Source organism: Antechinus flavipes, chromosome 3, assembly GCF_016432865.1.
Source record: "Antechinus flavipes isolate AdamAnt ecotype Samford, QLD, Australia chromosome 3, AdamAnt_v2, whole genome shotgun sequence".
Classification (NCBI taxonomy): domain Eukaryota; kingdom Metazoa; phylum Chordata; class Mammalia; order Dasyuromorphia; family Dasyuridae; genus Antechinus; species Antechinus flavipes.
In genome coordinates this window covers 317,886,642-317,908,512 of record NC_067400.1, presented here as the reverse complement: position 1 = coordinate 317,908,512, position 21,871 = coordinate 317,886,642, and the positions used below count along the sequence as shown (strand labels likewise).

The 21,871-nt window shown below is 35.8% G+C and overlaps 1 protein-coding gene across 4 annotated transcripts in view; it reads left to right on the top strand.

Annotated features, from left to right (window-relative positions):
- Positions 1–21,871, top strand: part of HSPBAP1 (HSPB1 associated protein 1) — a 54,772-nt gene that overhangs the window by 23,714 nt on the left and 9,187 nt on the right. For 3 of the 4 annotated variants that reach the window (XM_051985418.1, XM_051985414.1, XM_051985415.1), the window contains 4 exons: positions 13,237–13,421; positions 14,416–14,552; positions 17,562–17,733; positions 20,274–20,357. In XM_051985418.1, coding sequence (XP_051841378.1) covers positions 13,237–13,421; positions 14,416–14,552; positions 17,562–17,733; positions 20,274–20,357 — 578 coding nt within the window. The remainder of the gene's footprint in view (positions 1–13,236; positions 13,422–14,415; positions 14,553–17,561; positions 17,734–20,273; positions 20,358–21,871) is intronic. The other variant, XM_051985417.1, reaches the window with a different exon arrangement.

Below are 21,871 nucleotides of genomic sequence, written 5' to 3'. Positions count from 1 at the left end.
CATCCTAAAATGTTTGTCATCTTTTTATGTGTAATATTCTTGTCAAGTAACGTAAATGGGAAATATCTTGGATATTGAGACTATGTATCTTCCCTCTAAGTATTTGTCATGATTTTGTACAGATAGACAACCAGAGAATGTTGGTTCACTGTAGATAATTTGTTCTTGGATAATTGAAAATTTAATATACTTTAGAGCTCTTTTCACTAAATCTGTGTGTTCTGGTTGTTGAAACCTGCTAGTTTATTGTTCCCTTTTCTTTTGACTTGATTCCTTGTAGGGCCAGGGAAAAAAATAAAGCATAAATAATATGTTTGCCCTAAATAGTCAATTATCAGCAGCTAATGGTGAGTTTGACACACTTCTCTTTATTATCACCAAGAAAATTCTTATTATTTTGGAGCTTTTTAATCTTAACCAATCCTTGGATTTTTCTATCTGTGAGTGCTATTCTCTTAACCTTACCTCAGGCATATTATTTGGCCATGTTAAAAATAATATCTCTTAATTGCTATGGCTTTATTACTTTTAGATTAAATATCATACAAGAATTAAAATAAAATTAGTCTCATCATTTAAAAAAATTACTGAGACATATATATACTTAAGAGTTTTGAAATATTTTAGAGACTAATGTGAGTTTAATTTCCTGTAGTTTAAATGTTCAAACTCATGCTTTGGGTTACAATGCCTAAAATTCTCTGCTCTTACATCAGAAACTTCAAGTACCTTTTGTAGTAGTTATTTATTCTTGATTTAAGAAATAATATTATAGACTTTTAAAACTGGAAATAGGTAACCAGTGATAAACACTTTTTAAGCAATTTATGAGACAATTTCTTTAGCCTAGTAGATGCACTTAGTGGTAATTATCAAAGAGCAGTATTAAATTGTACCATATTGTAGAAAGAGCCCCAAATTACAACATGTCCATATTTTATTTTCTTTTGTATTTGACTATTCTGTTTTTGATTGGAAAGAGCAATTTCCAGGTTTTTCATAAAGTCAGAAACATGCTTACTTATAAGCTGCCAAATACCAAACTTAGCAAAATTTCCTCTTAAATAGCAAATTTAGCTAGATAAAGGTAGCAACTGCCTATATTACTTTAGTGATAGAGTTTGAAAGGAAAAAGTGCATATGCCTAAAATAAAAAAAATTTTTGAAACGTACAATCTAAAATAGTTTTGATAGCAAAATCAGAACAATAAGAAATAAATGTCGATTGCAGCTGCCATAAAGAATGAAAAGAATTCTCTTTTGCAGCTATTTGAGTTACAAGATTTCTGATTAAATCGTTCCTTCTTTTGTATGGTGGTGTTGGGCTAGATAGTGTGTCCAGTGTGAGTAAAAGGATGGAATACCACTAAGATACTAGCCATATTAAAACTCCAGGAGATGATGTCATACAAATGGATTTGCTAAATCAAGGCTTCAAATAATGGGAGACAGGATGGGTGTGGTGGTTGGTCTGGGAAGGTATAAATCCATTATAAAGATTATTGTCAATGCAACATAGTCCTCAGCATTCTATGGATTTATTTTAAAGTTCCTTCCATCCATGGCTACCCTTTTCCTTCCATAGCACTCACCACAGCAAAATATACCAATAATTAATTAAAAGACTCATAATTATCATGGTTCAGCCATTTAAGCATTAGAAGTAAAACATTTTTATATGTCGGGATCTAATATGTATTGACTGATATGAATAGTAACACTATTATACTAGTATCAACTGTAGAATTGTTTTACCTTCATGTTCCTTAGTATCTTATAACCTTATGTTTGGGCATAAGGTTTCTTTTCTCTTTCTCTTGGAGGAGATAGTTAGCAAGGGATAAACAGTACAGGCATTGACATCAGAACAGTAAGACATGGGCATCTATTTGCCTCATGTCAAGAAAGCAATATCAGCAATCTAAGTGGCAGAGTAGATTTAAAGTCTTTGGAAGAAATAGATTTCTGTACATTTGTTTTATACATACCATGATGAATAACCATTGAAATCAAATCTATGATCCAACCCAAAAGCCATGTGTCCCCTTGTTGAGGTGAGAGAAATGAGAAATGAGGGTTGAGAGATCCCCTGGTCTTTGGGGCTGGTTCTTTGCAAAAGAAAATGCAGGTGAGGTTTATAGCAAAAATGGGTTTATTACACTGAGAAAACAACTTTCTCAGTGGGCCAAATCCTGTTAGGATTTTTAGTAAAGGTTTGGGGGTTTCAACCTTTGATTATATTGGGGTTTTGTGGCCCAGAGCTAAGGGAGCAATCTCCAGATGAGTTTGAGGGACTACTTTTCTTTTCTTTTTTTTCTTTAATTATAGCTTTTTATTGACAAAACATATACATGGGTAATTTTTCAACATTGACCCTTGCAAAAACTTCTGTTCCAACTTTTCCCCTCCTTCCCTCCACCCTCTCCCCTAGATGGCAGGTAGTCCTATACATGTTAAATATGTTAAAGTATATGTTAAACACAATATATGTATATATATTTATACAGTTGTCTTGCTACACAAGAAAAATAAGACTTAGGAAGAAGGTAAAAAGAACCTGGGAAGAAAAACAAAAATGCAAGCAAACAATAACAGAGTGTAAATGCTATGTTGTGGTTCATACTCATTTCCCAGTGTTCTTTCGCTAGATGTAGCTGGTTCTATTCATTACTGATCAATTGGAACTGATTTGGATCCTTTCATTGTTGAAGAGGGCCACGCCCATCAGAATTTGATCCTCATATAGTATTATTGTTGAAATGTATAATGACTCCCCTGGTTCTGCTCATTTCACTTAACATCAGTTCATGGAGGTCTCCCTAAGCCTCTCTGTATTCATCCTGTTTCTCATTTCTTACAGAACAATAATATTCCATAACATTCATATACCATAATTTATTTACCCATTCTCCAATTGATGGGCACCCATTCAATTTCTAGTTTTCTAGACACTACAAAAAAGGCTGCCACAAACATTTTTGCACATACAGGTCCCTTTCCCTTCTTTAATATTTCTTTGGGATTTATAGCCCCGCAGTAACACTGCTGGATTCAAGGGTATGCACAGTTTGACAACTTTTTGAGCACAGTTTCAAATTGCTCTCCAAGATGGTTGAATCCTTTCACAACTCCACCAACAATGTATCAGTGTCCCAGTTTTCCTACGTCCCCTCCAACATTCATCACTATCTTTTCCTGTCATCTTAGCCAATCTGACAGGTGCATAGTGTTATCTCAGAGTTGTCTTAATTTGCATTTCTCTGATCAATAATGATTTGAAACACCTTTTCATATGGGTAGAAATAGTTTCAATTTCATCATCTGAAAATTCTGTTCATATCCTTTGACCATTTATCAATTAGAGAATGGATTGGTTTCTTAGAAATTTGAGTCAATTTTCTATATATTTTGGAAATGAGGCCTTTATCAGAACCTTTAACTATAAAAATGTTTTTCCAGTTTATTTTTTCCCTTCTAATTTTGTTTGCATTAGTTTTGTTTGTACAAAAGCTTTTTAACTTGATATAATCAAAATTTTCTGTTTTGTGACCAGTAATGATCACTAGTTCTTCTTTGGTCACTAATTCTTTCCTCCTGAGGGACTAATTTTCAGTTCAAGAAAGGATGGTGATTATCCCCCAAGCTAAGATCTCCAGTTGAATAGGAAGAGGAGATTACCATCTAGGAGGGTGGGGCCCCTCCCAGAGGTCAAGAGGTTTTGAGTTTTTAGGGTTTCTCCACTCCCCCAAAGATCAAAGGGACACAGTTTACATCACCCTTGTTTGAGTGTGTGTGTGTGTGTGTGTGTGTGTGTGTGTGTGTGTGTGTTTGTGTATTGATGGATGTCTGAATTATCTCTGGGGATTTTTAGGAGGAATAAATACTTAATCTGCTTTGAACTACTCAAGAGCCCTTAGGATATATAACATAATGCAGACTGGGAACATTTCTCTCTTTTCTTTTTTGTTTTTTTTGTTTTTTTTTTTTTTTGAATGGGGAAGAAGGGTTCAAGTGGGGATAATACCTTTATAGAAGAGACAGGACTGCAAAAATAATAGAAAATTTTTATTAAAGCCTCACGATGTGCCTGACACTCTCCTAAATTTTAGAACACAAATACAAAAGGAATACAGTCCCAGCAGTCAATGAGCTTGCGTTCTACCAGGAGAATTGTTTGTTCTTCCATGTAAGAGAATGGTGTCTAGGGAAAGGAGTTGTGGTTTGGGAAGTCACAGGGATGGTGAGTAATTAGAGAAGCAATGCATTAACATATCTTTTTTCAGGAGCCATAGTAGAGTTGATTTGATCCCTGTTGCCAGAAGAGATAGAAACCAAAATTGAAGGCATATGGTCAAAAATTGACCAGGACAGCCAACTGAATGGGATGGGGCTATTTAAAGAGAGCTTTCAGGACAATTGTATGATTTAATCCCCTGCCCTCTCAAGGAGTCAGTAAATAGTGGTTTTAATTTGCACTGTACATTGGTAGATGAATTTTTTGGTTTACATTTGGTGGAACTTGATGTCACAGAAAATGAGGATTAGCCAAAAGTAGGGTAGCTGCAATGCAGACTTTTTAGGATAACTGAGCTTGACTGAAAAATGATGCTCCATTAGCCCTAGGGGCAAGTTGTTCTATTAATAGATTTAGGTGGCTCATTTGGGGCTGAATTTTGTGGAGTGAAAGCACATCAGTATTTGTTAATATTGCCAGGCTTATTGAAATGATTACCCAATATATGGTAACAGTTGTTTTCCTGTTTTCTTAAAAGGAACATGTCATTAAATTACTGTGGTTTGTTTTTTGTTCGTTTGATTTTAAACAACCAAGATATGTATAACTTCTGGATAAAGGCTACTCTAGTACAGATTCTTAACATAGGGTCCTTGAAAAAAAATTTTTTTAATATTTGATAGTTGAATTTCAAAATAATTGGTTTCCTTCATAATCCTATGTGTTTTATTTAATGTGTTTTAAAGACATTCTGAAAAGGAATCTCCACCAGACTAACAGAGGAATTTATGATGCTCAAAAGTTAACCCCTGCCAATAGAACTTTTCATGAGCTCTTGTAACAGCAAGTCTTAAGGTGAGCAAGAGCAAAAATTGAGATGTCTCCTTGCTTCATCACCTCCCATCATGTTCCTCCATTGAATGTATTTTGGGAAATGGGAGAGGGGGGAAAAAAACAAAAGCAAATAGAAAAGCTGGTTAGATAAATTGGAGAACTGTTCAAGGGCAATTTCTTCAGAAAAGAGGGAACCGCATAAACATGAACAAAACAAGAGAGCTTTACTCTGCCTGCCTCTTTCCTAGCCCTGAGCACCACAATAGATCTCAAGAGGACTAGCTCTCAAGTTTATTTAACTTCGATCTCCCCAGGAATCCCTAAGCAAATGCTGAAATTAATTGATTTTTTTTTACTGAAAATGAAGGTATTTATAACACAAAGATTCTTAATTGAATCTCATTAAAGATAAGGAAGGATATATAAATGTATAACAGCCATTTTTTTCTTTTTGTTCATAAAAAAATAAACATAGTTATAGATATAGAACTAGATCGAATCTTCAGAGAACATCTAGTTCAGTACCCTCCTTTTTACAGTTGAGGAAATGTCTGTCTCAGGTCTGGAGCAATAGTTGAGTAGAGGAGAAAGGATGGGGGAATTAAAACCTTAGTGAGACTTCCTGACTGACTGCTATGCAAGTCCCCCATGCTCTCTGAACTCCTGTTTCCACCTTGATACCTTAAAATGCTACACACATGGGCATTTTTTGTGGCTGGGCCTTCAGCAACAAGCTATATTCTCCATAAAAATAAATTAGAAGATGCTTGTTTTTTTAAAGACCCGTGTTCTGATACTTTAAAAACAGCTTCTCTAGAGGTTGTGTGGTACTCAGGAATCTCGAAAACTCCTCCACTTTGGCTTCATGACCTTGAGTAAGTGATTTAAATGACTTTTAAGTGCCTCAGGCAATGCTGTAAAACTAGAGATTGCAGAAGAGGTGCTGATTTGCGTTGGTAAAGGGGTTCTTTATGAAGAGCTTACTATACACATGAAATCACTGGGTTTCAATCAAAAACAAATAATCAGTTTTCCGTGGTACATTTAAAATACCCTGTTTACACATTTTCAGGGGGTTCACACAGCTTTTCCAAAGCAGGGATATCTGCTATATAATCTGCTGTATAAAATGAAGCATTCCTTTGTAACACTTCATTGTGAAAAGAACATAATCATAATAACAACAGTAATAATTAGCATTTGTATAGCATTTGTCATCTTTTGTCACAGATAATGTGGAAGAGACCATTAGATATTTGTCTCTCTTCCTGTAACTACCCATATAAGTATCTGCACTCAGAAGTATAACTTCTAAAATCAGGACTATTTGTCAGATGCATTTGATTTACTCAAAACATATCATTTGTTACTTAAATTGTTAGCCAATCATTCTCTGGTCTGAATATAAGGTTGTACAAAGAGCTTTATTTTGCATAAACTTTGTTGGATCCTCTAGCAAAATAGTAACTCCAGTCTGTGGATAACTGACTGAGATTAAGTATAATTAGATAGTCTTTTGTAAGTATAGGAACTTGGATGGGGAAAGGGGGAGAAGGAGGAACTTATTTGATTACTCACACAGCTATTTATTATCTTGCAAAAATAGTGAAGTTAAATGGATTGTGATATTGATGAGGTTATGAAGGAACCCAGAAACTGTCCTTAACTTTTGGGATGAGCCCTGAAACTCTCCTGACAGAGATCCACCCTTTGGGCAATTAAGTGGTTCTGTTGAGGTCTAGCTTTGGGATATCTAAATGAGATTAGGGTTTAGTTGAGGTCTAGTGGCAGGTTTGGAGTACAGGGAGTTAAGCAAAGCTCCCCTGCAACCCCCTTGGATTCGGCGCAAGGATAAGGGGGTAAATGGGGTCTGGTAGCAGCGCAAGTCCCCAATAAAAGCATTTATTGGCATGAGAGCTAGATTGATAAAAGAGGTTTATTATTGGGTTTGGAAGTAAGGAGATAGGTGAAGATAGAGATAAGGAGGGCACTAGACAGAGGGTCCAGTGGACAGAGGGTCCTCACATGGCTAGCATGTTTGGAATCTCTGCAAAGAGGGGTTCCCAGCGAGGCCTTTTTATAATAGGAGACTTAGCTCGAGGGGCTTTTGGGTATAACCCCAAAGTTGACTCAGATCCCAGTGGGGCTGGGACAGGTGGATCTTCTATTGGAATTCAAAGGGACCAGGATTTGTGAATCAAAGGGTAATTACATTCACTAGGAGGGGATGGGAATCTAGAAACTAATCTTTCCCACATCATTCCCCCCTTAAGCAGTTGGAACTTAAATTCATTTAAGGAAAAAGACATGGGGCAAAGTCTCTTATTGAGACAGAATTGAAGATTTTCTCCTTCCAGGATTTTCCAAGTTTGGGGGTCCTCTTTTTATCCCCCCCTCAAGGAGTCACCTCCAAAGGCATGTGGGAAAAGGGGCACTGATTTCCTCTTAACTGCTTTGAGCTAGCAAGGGTCGTAGAGATTTGGGGGTTCATGCCAGGAGGTGAGGGACGAGATGTAGGGTTTAGGGATGGTAACAGTGCATCTAAGGGGTGTATATCCCGGTCAGTTGTTCCCAATCAGTTGTCCCATGTTCACCAGGCTAAAGGGCAGTTGAGAGTCCAAAGATTGAAGCCCAGATTAAAACCGGAGTGTCATCCAGGGTGGAGATGGAGACAGGAGATGCATCAGTTCCCTTCTATGGGCTGCCTGTAAAAATGCTGATGTCCCATCTAATAAGGATAAGTAGGAGAAAATGCTGGGAGCAAAAGATTATTTGTCTATAGTAAAAAGTGTTAAGTAGTCCTTTCACTCTTAATTTCCAGGAAAGCTAATTTCTCCTGGTGTTGGTTCAGGGTGTAAACTAAGAAATCAGGGAAACTGGAGGACTATATATCTAATCAAGATAAGAATGCAATTTAAGCTCTTAGAAATCTAACTGTGCTGCCTTTCTTTAAAAAGAGTTGGTTCCTCAATAAGCAAAGATCCTAAGCCTTTCCCCCACTTTCCCCACTCTTATGGGGGAGGGGTGGAAGGGGTCAGAGGGAGTGCAAACTATCTCAGCACTGCCAACCCAGCTTATCAACTTCTCAACCCCTGAGGTGTTGGGACTGTCCTGGGATAAAAAAGGAAACAGGGCCAGACCCCAATTCCCTACCGGGGAACAGGGCTCTGGGGGCCAATTCAGCCCCTGTGGTATGGCGCAGTTTCTCTGTTGTTCTTCCTGCTCGAACTCAGGACAGAGACTAGGGTCTCCTCAGACAGTTTCTAGGACACTTATAGGCCTAAATCTGGGAGAGATTTGTATTAAACGGCACTTCCGTTCCAAATGTTTTTTTCAGGAGGCAGAAGTTGCTCTGATAAGAAAAGAGCTGAGAGTCAGTCTCAGGTTAAAGTTAAAGGAACCCCACAGCTTTTAGCAGCAGAGTGGAAGAAACATTGAGGTTTGGACCCCGAAAAAGTTGAGATAGGTAGATCCTAGGTTTCACTGGGTTGGCTCGATGCTTTTGCCTGAGGGCATAAGTGTTAATCAGTCCCTAGATTAGAGAGAAAAAAGCACTTTAAAGGATGTACTTGTCCAGAGAGATTGGAATTCAGCTAATCTATTCAGAGTTCAGATGTGGCTATTGAGGTATTTTTCTCAAGCCCAGTGTTTGTCTCTGCATTAAGAGACAGCTTAAAATCTCCATAGGGATGGGGAAGAAAGCTAATTCATGGCAAAACCCTAAAACTTTCCCATTCTGTAACGTAACCTTCTTAGACATATCTAGAAGGTGTCACAAAGGCCCTCCCAGAGGGCCCTTTGCCAAAAGAATAAACAGGATTTCGTCCTATGAGCGAGGAATCCCCCTGAAGACTCTCGGAGTCTGTCAGCAAGCTCATATTAGCCCAGGAATTTGAGCTGCCCCTTCTTTATAGAAGCATGATGTGGTGGGTTTGCCTCAGTGGAAACCTCCTAAGAGGGCCACCAACACTGAGGGCAAGTAGCAAAGGAGAGATGTGGTAGGAGTGGATGTGTTCTCCATTTCAATAGCTCCTCTCTTAACTCTAGATAGTATGCAAATTCAGAGATAGCCCTGCCTTCCATCAACACTTGGTGTAAAAGGCTCTAGGCCTAAATATTAGCCTAATCAGGGCCGTGAGATTCCCAGCTTTCTCAAAAGACAAGGTGGGAGTGGCCCCAAGTACTTGGGGGAAGTAAACCCATAAAGAAACTCTAGCCCCAGGAAGTGAAAAGGTTAAAAGATTAATAGCAGCAAACAAAGTCTGGCCCCAAATTAAAATATCTACTTAAGGCAGTTTTACTTCTGGTCTATGCAGTCACACCTGAATTCAAAACTCCCAGCAAATACTAGCTGCAGTCCCAAAGGATTTTATCTTCTACATCAATTGTCATTAATCAAGGGCTTCAGATGAGTCTACTTCTCTAGAATCACAGTAAAGAGTTTACAGCTTATACAGCTATCTTTCTTATACAGCTTATTTCTAAGTAGATAGTTTTAAATTTAACATTACACAGATCTCTAAGTCAAAGAAAAAAAAATTTTAACTTTAAACTTCAAGGTTCGCAAGTAACTGAACCAAACTTCATATAACTTATAATTGCCCAACAGAGATGACAAATTTTAAGGCATAACTCAGTTACAAATTACCCAATACCTCTAGAAAACACACCATCTAAGTAGGAAGGTAAACTAGCAGCATTTTGTTTTAATAACCTATATTTTATATTCCCATCTTAGTCCCTCAATAAATTCTCAAAGAATGGGTGATAGAAAACAGGGAACAAGTCTAGAGAACTTGAGAAAAGCACATAGGAAAGACAGACAGACTTCTTTCCTAAAGGTATTCATCGAATTCTTAAATAGCTTCAGTTTCTCCCATTAACTCATTTCTTGCTGCAGTCAAGGAATGAGAGGAGAAAAGAAAAAAAAAAGCCATCTTTTAAAGAATTTAATTTGCCTTGACTTGAAATTTTATTCCCCAGCCATCATTCCAAAGGTCTTTCTTGAAGCTGCAACCTGGTAGGGTTGGAGCCCAGAAAAAAACCCTTTGTTGGCAGGGACATAGAATGCCAATCCAGAAAAGAATAGAACCGAGTATGCTAAGAGCAAAAAGTCTTAGGACTAAGAAAATTAGGAGCAAAAGACTTCCCATCTGTAGGGTTATGTGGGAAAGTAGGAAATAGAGAGACAAATAGAGACCTAGCCTGGTTTACCTAGGTTGTGTCTCCACAAGTAGCTAAGAAAAGGTTTTAAGTAGTGCCCTGAGGCTAAGAAAAAAACTGAGAGCAGTTTAAAATCCCGTCTTTGTAGACAGCCTTGTGAGCTTGCAAAAGCGTAATTCTGAGGCGTCTATAGTTAATGCAGGATGACCAAATCAGGGAAACCGAGTCCTGTTTAAAATGTATGGGTCGAGCACATTTCCTGAGGGCTGGAAGCTGTGGCTTTAAGAGCCAGGTAAAGATCTGGGAGGGGCGCGGCCCACTTGTCCAAATTGCTAGCAAAGTTCTGTTTTAAAAGTTGGGGAAAACCTTTCTGGAGATTTAAGAGATTTAAGATTGAGTCCCCAATCTCCCCACTGTATAGTAACCCCAAGAAGGGGACAGGATAGGAGCATTTAAACGGCAGGTTGCCAAGCCACATGGGAGAGGTCTGAAACAGGCCTCGAGTTCTACACTCCCCACTCCATGGAAAAAGGGGAAGGAAAGGCCAGAACGAGGGTGGGGGAGGAAGAGATGCCATTTTACCTAGCGCAGTGCCTCTTGAATGGCGAGGGCTCCTCTGGCGATTCCACGCAAGAACTTGAAGGCGGGGCAGTTCATCTAGGCTTAGGGACAGTGACAACATTGAAGGAATCTCATTCAATTGAAACCTCAGTCTCAGATTTTCTTATAAAAACACACAATTTTTAAGCTCATAATTTGCAGAGGCCTAAAAGCAGGATTATGCCATGCCAAAGAACCTCTCCTCCTCCTTCTCCTTCTCCTCCTTCTTTCCCTCCCTCCCTGGCATAGTTGCCTGTCAGGACCCCTGCTGGGTGAAAAGACATTCTCTTCTCAGTGTTAACACCTGTTTATCTCTTGGCCAGGACTTTGTCACTCAGAAGTCAGTCTTTCTAGCAAAAGCTGACTTCTGCAGTACCCACAATAAACTTCATTTTTGCCAGTCTACTATTTCTGGTACGTGAATCCTTTCACTTTGGACCTGTGCCAACCAAAAAGGGGTTTCCACAACTCTTGCACTGCCACTGATCTTTTCATTTGGTTCCCTGACCTGGAATCGAATTGTTATTTTCTGGCCTCTGGTCATTACATTCATTTCTAGGCAAGGAAAGGATCTCTTGTCCTATAGATGTCTTTTCTCTTTTAGAAAATCTATCATGATTCATGTTTTAAATTTATTTCAGTTAATATTCCATGTGTTCACAGGTTAAATTGTATGATGCTTGCTGTTAAGCAAGTTAAGATTTTTGCAGTTAAGATTCAGAACAAAAGACCAAAATAAGGGAGAATAAATATGGGGATACAAACGTATTTGTTTAATATTATGTTAAAAGGCTGCTAAGAATAGATATGAATACAATAGCTAAAGTATTAAATTAAGAAACTGGATCAAGTAGTAGTTTGTTCAGATCAGTATTCTTTGACAGAAGATTTAATAGTTACTTTCCATAATACCATCTTAATAAGTTAGAAATATGTACAGAACATCCATAGGTTCTCCTTAATGATTTATGGCAGATGCTTTCTATTACCTAGATATTGTTCTAAAATTTTGGAGATAAAGATACCTATTGGTAGTCTATATAGCTTTTGTGTAATATATGTGTGTTTACTATTCATTGGGTAAAACAAAACAAAAACCCAAACCTAAGTGAATTAAAGTAAATGGAGGGAAGGCCAGTCTGGATTAAATAATATGTTAAAGAAATAGAGTCTTATTCCTTTGAAGTCTGTTTTTATACTTGGAACTATTAGCAGGATCCCATAGGACCTTCTCCAATGAATATTTAAGACTCATTTGTCTGAATAGCATCCATTTTCATTCGTCATGTTAAAGTTCTAAGTAGGTTAAACATGCTCCTTTTAAGCTATTTATTTTTAAAGACTGCTTCTTCATAGATTGAGAAAAAATAAAATTTTCATTTATGTCTTATTATCATCAATTCTGAAATGGTAGGCTATAAGTTTCAGAGATATTCATGTCACAAGATCATAAAATATAAAATATTAATGGGCTTCAGAGATTATGTCCTCCAATTTCTTCATTTATACATTAGAAAATTAAGTCCCCCAAAAATAAATCCATGTACTGAATTTCATGTAGCACTCAATAGACAGACAGGTAGATACACACACACACACACACACACACACACACACACACACACCTAGGATCTGAATTCAAACCTTTTTGACTTAATTTTTATATGATAAATGTTACTGATAGTTTTGCTTTTATTTCAATCTTTTCTGATTATATCCTTCCATAACCACTTTGTAACTAATTTTTAAAAAATTATTAAACAAGTAACAAGGGACCACATCTGCCAGCATAAGCAACTTTCTTCTCATGGTCCCTTTCACCACTCTTCCAGGAAAGAAATTATGTTTATCTACTCTTAGGCACCCAAATTTTCTTTCTTGACATGATGGTACTCCCAGTAACACCATGTTTTTCCTTAAGATTCAAAGATCCTCCTCTCCCTTTGTCCTAAGTTCTAATACTTAAAATTGGGGAAAGCAAGTATAATTTCATCCTATCACATGAGAATTTAATAGACTTAGATTACATTTCTTGAAAGATTTTTTTTCAGACAAAAATATGTTTTGTACAGAAGTCATTGCATTTCTTTGAACATTTTAAAGGATTTTTAGATTTAAGATAATAAAGTTCTGTGTGCTATACCTCAGACACAGACATAATGGAGCTGGGGAGGACACTAAAGAATAATCAAAATCCTTGAAGGATTAAAAAGCAAAACACAGTCATTATTTTGGAATGGACTATTCTGCTGCACTGTCATTTTGCTTTTATTCTAATAAAGAAGCTCATGATAGACAATGTTTTTTTTTTTTTTTTCCAAAGAACACTACAATTGTAATTATTGAAGTCAGCTTCCATTTTTATTCTTAGAATGGATTTAACACTAATTTCACTTATGTTCCAGTTCCTCAGTTTGAAACTGTGTGCAGTTATGTAGATGCTACACTTGAGGAATTTCTAGCCTGGAACTGTGGCCAAGGTGTTAGCATTGATGGGCCATTTAGCCATTATGATAATTCCAGATTCTGGGCTTATGCTGACTACAAATATCTCGCCAGTGTATTTCAAGATAATACAGATGTTTTGCAGGTAAGGCATTATCTTACTTTTCATCTGGAAATATTTTGACTTTAGGAAAAAATTTAGATTGAAATCCTTTGCAAGTGGTTTGAAATCCTTTTTTTGTTTCCCTCTTAAATACCATCATATAACAATGTTTATAGTGTTTTATACTACCAAGCAAATTGTATCAACACAGTCTGAAGACAGCCAAACACAATTTATATAAGGACAGCAACATTATAAAAAATAAACTGATTCTATCTTTCTTTCCATTCCAAATTCTCTCCTCCCCCCTCCAAATTACATATAATCATGCAAAATAAATTCCTGCATTATCAGAAAGAGGAAGAGAAGAAATTCTGTACATTTAAGTCCATCATCTTTTCTGTCTGCAGATGGCTGTCATGTTTCACTGGAAGTCCTTTGGACTGACTTTGCTTAGTCATTGCATTGGTCAGTTTCTAATAAACACAACTTTGAAAAGTTTAAGAATTTTGATCAAGTAATAAGCAAACATGGTTCTGAAGGATTTGTGTTGAAACACGTTAACCTACCTCTTCACAGAGAAGTGATGGATAGAAGATTAAAAAAAAAAAAAGCTGTATTTTTGGACATGGCCACTGTGTAGATTCATATTGCTTGACTTTGCCTAAAAAGTGATTTGCCAGAAGCATAAGTATCTGCTATATATATATCCCAGGGAAAAAGTGTGAAGAACTATACTGCAGTGAGAAGAAGAACCCCTTTCATTTAACTTTGAAGTGCAATTTCCCTTCAAAACAATGACAAGTGTTATTGCTGACTTGTTGGAATTAGTTATTTTACTACTTCATAAAGTTTTAGATTCTGTCGGCTTCTTGGGTTGGCCTAGCCACCTAACTACCATGTCCAACTTAATATCTAAGGGACTGTGTCTCTAGAATTCAAAAAAAGATTTTTAAATGAATCAACTTTTGTAATGCATCTTATCATGTAATTAGTTGATTGAGTCTTTGTTTGGAACTTCTTTTTTCCAAAACAGAATATAGTATGGTCTGACTTTGGCTTTCCTGGAAGAAATGGAAGAGAAAGCACATTGTGGATTGGCTCAATGGGAGCCAACACACCCTGCCATTTGGACTCCTATGGTTGTAACTTAGTATTCCAGGTACAAGGAAGGTAACCAAGAATGTTTTTGTGAAGGTAGCGTGATGTAGCATGCTGTTTTCCAAACTGTTTTTAAGGAGCATCAGTGTTCTTTCATTTTTAATGTCAGTAAGTTTCATGAAGATGAAATTTCCTTTTATTCCATCTTGTTTTCTTTTATTCCATTACCCTGAGAAGTAAATATTGAGGAATAATTCCAAATTACTTTCCAAATCAATTTACATTTCTTATCCAGGCTTATGCTTAATACTTATTCTTTTTATCCCTTATCTTCTACTTTCTTTGATCATCCTCACTTTGTTTTTTCCTTTTGCCCTTAAACATGCTCAGGTTTAACTATCCTACAAATAAAGTTTCCCTTCACTTGCTGCCCTACCTCAAACCAAATCCATCTGTCTTTGAATCTTTTGATTGCTTAAACAGCTAGCAAAAACTAATACACATTGCTTTTTTCTTACTGTTGTTCTTTATCTTTCTGAAATGCATCATTACCACACCACTGAAATCATTCTCTCTAAAATTACCAGTGATTTAGCTAATATATCTAAAGAAAGGCCTTTTCTTCTTCTCCATTCTGCCTCTACTTTTCAAAGTATTTTACCCTTTAGACTACCCCATATTTCTAGGAAAGAGCAGTATCACAAGGACCTAGAAAGTTGAAAGTATCGAGGAAAAGAGGTTGATCACTGTCAGAAACTTTAAAGTTTCAGAAGGATGAGGATTGAGGAAAGGCCATTAGATTTGGTAAGTAAGAGATCATTAGTAACATAAATGGCAAAAGCAAATGCAAAAGATGAAAAGAAAAGTGATCTCTTGTGACACAGTACTCCAGTTCAGTGAAATGCCATGATTTATTTATATGTTCCCCACATGTTGGGCACTTAGTTTGTATCTAGCTTTGGGGAGTTTGTTTTGATTTTGCTATTACAGTTGGTTCTATTAGAAATATTTTGTACCAATAACATTGCTGTCCTTTTTTATTTAAGAAAAAAACAATGGGAGCAGCTAGTGATGTAGTGGATAGAGCACCAGCCCTGAAGTCAGGAGGACCTGAGTTCAAATCTTGACTCAGACACCTAACACTTCCTGGCTATGTGACCTTGGGCAAGTCATTTAATCCCAATTGCCTCAACCCAAAATAAATAAATAAATCATGGATTATCTGAACGTGCAGAAGCATTCTCAATACCATCATTATTTATTAGACTCCTCTTTCTTTTTCCTTTAATGAGCTATATAAGATGCCTGTTGTGAACTTCCCTACCTATTGATCTGTTGACATCAAAATGCCACTCCATTGTGAATAAATACACTTGAAAATTTGAAATAAGCATTTCCAAAGTCAAATCTGTTAGCTTAGTTTCTTGAAAAATGATGGAGAGATTATTAGACCTCTCAAGTTTAGATTCATTATTAGTGAAGTGTGACTGTCTTCATATTTCTTAAGTACAAAGATAAGACTGTAGTATTTTGCATGTCAGAGGAATATTAATAATCATGTAAGTTGAGGAACAACTTAAAAGATTAAGAAGTAAGCAACTAAAAATCAGGGTACTTATGTAACATATAGTCTTGTGATAGAAAACTATAATATATAGTATATTTCTAAAACCCAAACCATAACTTTACCCATCTATAAAAATCCTTCACAATTTTATGAGATAATAAACCTTTATTTAAAAAACTTACTTTGAAGTTTGAATAGAAAAAAAATTTGATGTTTCATTTTAACTGTTTGCTTGTAGGGATGGGAAAGGGAGATTGTAACTAGTGTAAAAAGTCAAATTTTTTGAGAAAAATGTTAAGAATCAGGTTATGCATGGGAATGCTAAATGGAGTGCTGGACTTCTTAGGAAGACCTGAGTTGGGCTTGTACTTGTGTTATTAGTATGTGACCTTGAACAAGTCGTTTAATCTCTGAAACTCAGTTTCCTCATCTGTAAAATGAAGATAATAATATTGGTACCATCTATCCAATGCTGTTATCTTGTTGTTTAGGTTCAAGTGAGGATGAACCACAATTCATACTTTTAAAGCACATATATATTAGTTATTTGTTTTGATAACTATTTCCCACTTGGTTATAACACCAGTAGCTTAATACTGACTCTTTCATCTCATTCTTATAAGCTTTTTTATTCTAATGCTCTATCTTCATTTCTTAGTTTCTTTTCTATGAGTGAAAGGAGATGCTTAACACTGAAATAAATACCACTTCAGAGAGAAATAAACACCTTGTCATTCTTCTCTTTCCATCTCTTTCCTTACAGTTTATTTCCTCTTTTCTCCCAGCATTGTCTTGCTCTTCTCTCATTTCCCTCATAAAACTAGCCATAAAAATCGGAAACTAAACAATGTGTTTACACATTTAAATGTGTTTATACAATTAAAAAAATTAAAAGTGAATAGACTAATTTCCTGTTTTTCTGTAGGTCAGCAATCTTCAATAGGTATCATATCTGTTTTAAAGACACTGTACATATTCTTTGTTTAAGTGACACTCATTTAAAAGATTCTTGACTTAGGGAATTCCTGATCAGCATAATAAAACTTCTAGAAAGCATGCTATAGTTGGCGTGATTGAAAGTGCTGGTTGCATTTAGCTTGAGAGAGAAAACTAAAAGCACATCTACTACTAATCTTTGAATATTTGAAGAGCTATCATGTTGTAGAAGAGAAAAAGGACTCCATCCAAAGGATAGAGCAGGATCCAGTGCATGGAAGGCACAACAATGTAGACTTTGGCTCAGCAGAAGATAGATTTGTTTAAAAATTAGTCTACTAACAGTGGGAAAGGATGCCACAAGCAGTTCCAACCAAAATATAAGCTAAATGTAGCATAGAGAGAATTTTTGCATTTTAAATTAGATGACCTTTAAGGTCTTCCCAGCTCTAAGAGCTTATGATTCTTTGAACTAAACTGATTTCACTTCAATTGTAATTCATTCATGACTTATTTTATATTGTCTGTTATCTAGTACGTAAAATATTAACCTTCATCTTTTTTTTCCCCTGGATTAGGAAAAGATGGCATCTCTTCCCTCCTGAAGATACTGCTTTTCTTTATCCAACCAGAATCCCATATGAAGAATCTAGTGTTTTCAGCAAAGTGAATGTTGTCAATCCTGATTTAAAACACTTTCCTCAGTTTTTGAAAGCTCAAAGACATATGGTTACACTGTACCCAGGACAGGTAATTCTTTCACTTAAAAGGGAGGGAGATGATGTTCCTTCTCACCCCTACATCCTTTATCTTCTTGTAAGCTGATACAGTTTCCTTCTTTTCACTACCCCTGCCTGCCCTTTTTTCTCTTACAAGTATCTTCCTCAAACCCATTTCCAATACATTGTGAGGAAAGAGTTTTGTTCCTGTGACTGAGGAACGGGGAAAGGTAAACTTCAAAGAACTCACTGTGGCTCTTGAGCCCACTTCCAGAGCTCCCAGGTTGTCCTCATAATAATTTCTTCAGATACTCTAAGAGTTAGCTAGAAGGAAATGCAATGACAGTTTAGACCAGTAAGTGACGACCCATGAGGCAAAAACGGATAAAATTTTAAAGCATCTCAAAGACTGAGACAGGTGAGCATAGTACATACAATAATACACTAAGTTGAAATTCTACACAGGCATTTTGAGTTTTGTGATTTGTGGCAAGTGATTTTAGTTTCTCTTGATTTCTTCATCTTTAAAATTTGAATAATAATAACACCTATCTCAATTAGGTATAATTATCTACCATAGGGTTGTTTTGAGAATCAAATGAGATGATGACAACAGTTATGTTGATGGCTTGCATTTAGATAATACTTTTAGATTTACAAAGCGTTTTCCAAATATTTTATTTTATCTTTATAACAGCTCTGGAAGATTGGTGCTATAAGTATAAAGTGCTTTGCAAACTTCTAAAGCACTTTGTAAAGGCTAGTACTTATTTTGTTATTAAAATGAACCTGTAATTAAGAATTGCCAAAAGTGAAATAGGTACCTGAATTAATTTCAAATAAATTGCATTTAGTTTAATTCTCTAACTATATAGTTCTTTCAAAATACATTGTTTGCCTTCTGCTATTTGATTACTTGTTATGTCTCCTATTAATTGCCTTGTTGTGAAATCCCTAAAGAAATATAATTGTTACAAATGTTATGTTTCCATTCTTGTTTGTTACCAGTCAAGGCTGATATTTGAAGTTACTGAGAACTAGTAGATTATAATGTATATACTTGATAAATAGGCCTGTGAAGCAGAAACTCACTAAGTTTTTTTAGATAAATGAAAAAAAAATAGTGAAGAATAAACTTTACAGTTGAGATGTTTACCAGATTATAATAAAAGTACAAACCATTTCATTTCAAATATGGAGCTAAAGTAAAACCTTATGAAGAGATGCTAGATTTTTTTTAAAAAAATTAGTTTCCCAGAATTTATGATATTCAACTACTATTTGACATTCTTGTCTCTGGGTGCCTATATATGCATTGTCAAATGTGAACATTAGATACAAAAGAGAAGTAAGGGGACTGACTATACCATAGATTTATCTATTTGCATACTGTCAGAAAAAAAAAATGAAAAAGAATTTTTAAGCCCAAGGTATCTATGTTGAATACAGCTCTCTCCAATCTCTATACTCCTTGCACACACCCGGAGGGTCTTAGAGTTTATGCCCTAAGATGATCAGATCCTTAGCCTAGATATACATCCTTGGATCCCAACCCAATAAGCTATCCTGCTTATTCTGCTGAATCTGGTTATCCAAATAGTAAAAGAATTCCTATCAGGAGATAAATTGAAAAGTAAAAATCTTCTCTTTAAACTCAAAAAAGTCCTGTCATATTAATACAAAATAATGCCTTATAGTTAAATTTGGCTTAAAAAGTAGATTGTTTAATTTTAAGAGCTTGTAAATAGGAAGTCTTCTCTCTTAAAACAACCTACTTTAAATTCTCTTTTCTTCCTCAGCCCTAAGGTAGTAGGTATCCTTCCTTTCCAGTGATAACCCTCTCATCTTTGTTCTTAATTTCCCTCTCTCCTCATCCATTTGCTCTGTCTCTTAGAAAAGGATGAATAAGATTGAAGACAGGGAGAGATGATTGGATAAAGTTTCTTTCATTTTGAAAAAAAATCCTTATTTGATCTTGTGATCTGTCTCTAGCTGCTCTCCCATTTTCTTCCCTTTTATTGCTAAATTCATATTAATAGTCTTTATCTGTTCCTTCCATTTGCTGCTCATTACCAGCTGACTTTTTTAGTCTTAACTTCTCCACCTTTTTCCTGAAATAACTCAAGACCTTTTTTAAGTCTTTGTTTAACTTCCCCTTCCCCTTCCCATTTCCTTTCCCTTTCCTTTCTTTTCCTTCCTTCATGATGCCACACATTCAAGTTCTTCTGGGTCTTTTCTCTTTATCCTGTTTTTCTTCTCACTCTCTGGCTATTTGACAAGGCCCTATGCTCAACCTCCTGTTCTCCTTATATTTTATCCCTTAAAAGTCCTTCCTGCTACCATTTAAATCTCAGCTTGTCTAAAATAGAATTCTTACCTCCCCATCTCTACTTATTTGAATCCTAATCTTTAATTATCTACTATGAAGCATTTCCTAATTTTTCCAGCTTTAGTACATATTCATTTATCCTCTCGCTTTTTTTAAAGCAATCTGAGTTAGATTCCCTACACTTAAATATTAAAAATTAAATATCTCATTAATGTGCTAATAGCTGTTTTTCTTATTTTCAGGTCTTGTTTGTTCCCAGGCATTGGTGGCATTATGTAGAATCCATTGACCCCATCACTGTCAGTATAAACTCATGGATTGAACTGGTAATTTTCTTTTTTCTTTTGTGAATGAAAATACTTTCTTTAGAGTCAGTGTATGTAAAAATGAAGTCAATATTATTGATGTTTTAACCAAGAAATAACTTAAATAGATGAGTGAGGATTGATCTCTTGAAAACAATCACCTGAAAAATTATACTTAATGCTACTTTACTCAAAGAATTCTTGCAGTGCTCTTATAATTGTCCTTTGAGCCAATAACATGTTCTTTTGAAGATCTACCCTGATGGCAAGTCATTTTCTTTGAATTTTTGCAAATCCATTCATAAGTATAGAACACAGTACCAGTCATAGGAGTTAAAGAGATGATGGACCAGATGGGTGTGAACAAACTTGTTTTAGGTCAGGTAGGGAAACCTAATGAAGCTGATGGAATTGGAATAGTTTTGAATGAGAAAAATTAGGTTTTCATAGAAGGAGAAGAAGCACTATTCTAGAAAAATAAGGTTACATTAGAGAAAATGGACTTGAAGAATAGAGGCTAGTTAAAGCACAGAGGAAGAGCTCAAAAAACAAGTTTCAGAAATGACTTCAGAGGTTACCCAATCTAGTTTCCCAGCTCAGTACAGAAATCACATCTCCATTTTAACTGATAGATTTAATAATTAGTCCATTCCAATCCACTGTAGCTGCAGTAGAATTTAAATTTTAACCATACCCAGTCATATTTACACTGATGACCTCAACAAGTGGTCATCCACTTCTACTTAAACATCTCCAAAAAGGAAATTCCACAGTCTCCAAGGCAGCTTTTTCACTTTTAAATAGTTATGATTCTTGGCAACTAGGGGACTTCTTTGCATGAAGCCTCAATTTCCTTTTTTTTTTTTTTTTTTTTTTTTTTACAGCTTCTACCCTAGTTCTACCCTACTCCTAGTTCTGCCCTCTAAGCCCAAGGAGAACAAGTCTCATTCATCCCTTTCTATGTGACAGCCCTTTAAAAACTTGCAATCTGCTGTCATTCCCTGTCTTCACTTCTTTAGGCTAGACATTGTCTTCATGTGACATATTCATAGTACAGTTATCCACTTCATGACTTAAGTTTGTCTGATTTTCTTTGAAATCTATTTCAGATGTGGTCTATCCTTGCCTTGTATAATTTTTTTTTCTTGCAACCTAAGCTAATAGAAATTTTTTTTGACCGTTTTATCAAATTGCTTACCCATATTAAGTTTGTAATCCAGTGGAATGATATCTTTTTCTTGGGAACTGATTTGTCTCCAGTACTGACCAGCTTATACTTGTGCAATTAATTTTTTGAACCCAAATAGAGAATGTTAGATTTATTTCTATTAAATTTGATATTAATATTTTATGCTGAATATTAGGCTATCTGGATTCTTTTGTATCCTAATTCTGTCATCACAAGTTTTCCCTAGTTTCCTGTTGATAGCATATTTAACATGTTCCATCTATGCTTTTAACCAATGACTGATAAAAATATTGAAAAGCTCAGGGTCAGAGCTTTCTAGGGCATTCCTCCAAGATAGCATAAGTCC